At 46.2% G+C, this 2,500-nt stretch overlaps 1 protein-coding gene across 1 annotated transcript in view; it reads left to right on the top strand.

The window, feature by feature from the left end:
• Positions 1-2,500, top strand: part of LOC125307952 (arf-GAP with Rho-GAP domain, ANK repeat and PH domain-containing protein 1-like) — a 92,597-nt gene that overhangs the window by 41,774 nt on the left and 48,323 nt on the right. Inside the window, 2 exon segments of the mRNA XM_048264083.1 lie at positions 171-291; positions 414-595. Of these exon segments, the coding sequence (XP_048120040.1) occupies positions 171-291; positions 414-595 (303 nt within the window).

Here is a 2,500-nt window from a genome sequence, read left to right as displayed (position 1 = left end):
TCTGTGTGGAGGGATAGATGGGTAAAATGAAAAGGGAGAACCATAAATTAATTTGTTGATTTATGGAATGTTGAGGGGATGGTTGTATTAATTAGCTAATTGATTGACAGATTGGTTGATTGATTGACAGATTGGTTAATTGATTGACCGATTGATTGATTGATTGGCAGGAGGTGTACTCTAAGAGGATCATTCCTACCTGTTGTATCACTGAGGTGATGTGTGTGGGAGACCAGAAGTTTGAGGTGGTCACTCACAACCGCACGTTTCTCTTCAGAGCCGACAATGACCGTGAGTGTGTGTGTGTGTGTGTGTGTGTGTTGTTTGTATTGTAGGTTGCATTCAGTCATTCAGGCTTGAAAAGCCAGCTGTGTAATCATCCGTTGGTGTGTGTGTTTGTGTGTTTCCATCAGTTGAGAGGACAGAGTGGGTGCGAGTGCTGCAGGAAGTGATGTCGCCGCAGCAGGGTTATGAGCTGACCTTTAACCCCACCCTGACCCCAGACATGCAGGGCTACCTAGAGTTGCGTGGCCTCCGCTCCAAACTCTACACCGTGGTGTCTGCCGACAAGGTCTTCCTCTACAAGAACCAAGAGGTGTGTGTGTGTGTGTCTGCCGACAAGGTCTTCCTCTACAAGAACCAAGAGGTGTGTGTGTGTGTGTGTGTGTGTGTGTCTGCCGACAAGGTCTTCCTCTACAAGAACCAAGAGGTGTGTGTGTGTGTGTTGACAAGGTCTTCCTCTACAAGAACCAAGAGGTGTGTGTGTGTGTTGACAAGGTCTTCCTGTACAAGAGCCAAGGTGTGTCTGTGTGTGTGTGTGTGTGTGTGTGTGTGTGTGTGTGTGTACAGGCAGGGTCAGCCTCTACAAGAACCAGAGTGTACAGACAAGGTCTTCTTCCACAAAGATGTGTGTGTGGGTGTGTGGTGAGAAGGTGTGTCTTGAGTGTTAATTGACATGGCAACTAAGCTTACTCTAAACCTACTATTGGAACTGAAACCACTAACAACTTAAGCTCTGTCTTATGCAACAGGTCCTGTGTGTGTGTGTGTGTGTGTGTGTGTGTGTGTGTGTGTGTGTGTGTGTGTGTGTGTGTGTGAGTGTGAGTGTGAGTGTGAGTGTGAGTGTGTGTGTGTGTGACATGTGCAACTAAAGCTTACTCTAAACCTACTATTGGAACTGAAACCACTAACAGCAAAGCTCTGTCTTATGCAACAGGTCCTGTGTGTGTGTGTGTGTGTGTCAAGGTGTGTCTGTGTGTGTGTGTGTACAGGCAGGGTCAGCCTCTACAAGAACCAAGAGTGTACAGACAAGGTCTTCTTCCACAAGAGATGTGTGTGTGGGTGTGGTGAGAAGGTGTGTCTTAGTGTTAATTGACATGGCAACTAAGCTTACTCTAAACCTACTATTGGAACTGAAACCACTAACAACTTAAGCTCTGTCTTATGCAACAGGTCCTGTGTGTGTGTGTGTACAGGCAGGGTCAGCCTCTACAAGAACCAAGAGTGTACAGACAAGGTCTTCCACAAGAGATGTGTGTGTGTGTGTACAGGCAGGGTCAGCCTCTACAAGAACCAAGAGTGTACAGACAAGGTCTTCCACAAGAGATGTGTGTGTGGGTGTGGTGAGAAGGTGTGTCTTAGTGTTAATTGACATGGCAACTAAGCTTACTCTAAACCTACTATTGGAACTGAAACCACTAACAACTTAAGCTCTGTCTTATGCAACAGGTCCTGTGTGTGTGTGTGTACAGGCAGGGTCAGCCTCTACAAGAACCAAGAGTGTACAGACAAGGTCTTCCACAAGAGATGTGTGTGTGTGTGTACAGGCAGGGTCAGCCTCTACAAGAACCAAGAGTGTACAGACAAGGTCTTCCACAAGAGATGTGTGTGTGGGTGTGGTGAGAAGGTGTGTCTTAGTGTTAATTGACATGGCAACTAAGCTTACTCTAAACCTACTATTGGAACTGAAACCACTAACAACTTAAGCTCTGTCTTATGCAACAGGTCCTGTGTGTGTGTGTGTACAGGCAGGGTCAGCCTCTACAAGAACCAAGAGTGTACAGACAAGGTCTTCCACAAGAGATGTGTGTGTGGGTGTGGTGAGAAGGTGTGTCTTAGTGTTAATTGACATGGCAACTAAGCTTACTCTAAACCTACTATTGGAACTGAAACCACTAACAACTTAAGCTCTGTCTTATGCAACAGGTCCTGTGTGTGTGTGTGTACAGGCAGGGTCAGCCTCTACAAGAACCAAGAGTGTACAGACAAGGTCTTCCACAAGAGATGTGTGTGTGGGTGTGGTGAGAAGGTGTGTCTTAGTGTTAATTGACATGGCAACTAAGCTTACTCTAAACCTACTATTGGAACTGAAACCACTAACAACTTAAGCTCTGTCTTATGCAACAGGTCCTGTGTGTGTGTGTGTACAGGCAGGGTCAGCCTCTACAAGAACCAAGAGTGTACAGACAAGGTCTTCTTCCACAAGAGATGTGTGTGTGTG

This window comes from Alosa alosa, chromosome 15, assembly GCF_017589495.1.
Source record: "Alosa alosa isolate M-15738 ecotype Scorff River chromosome 15, AALO_Geno_1.1, whole genome shotgun sequence".
NCBI classification, from domain to species: domain Eukaryota; kingdom Metazoa; phylum Chordata; class Actinopteri; order Clupeiformes; family Clupeidae; genus Alosa; species Alosa alosa.
Note: the sequence above shows the minus strand (reverse complement) of the source record. Positions and strands in the feature narration are given on the sequence as shown.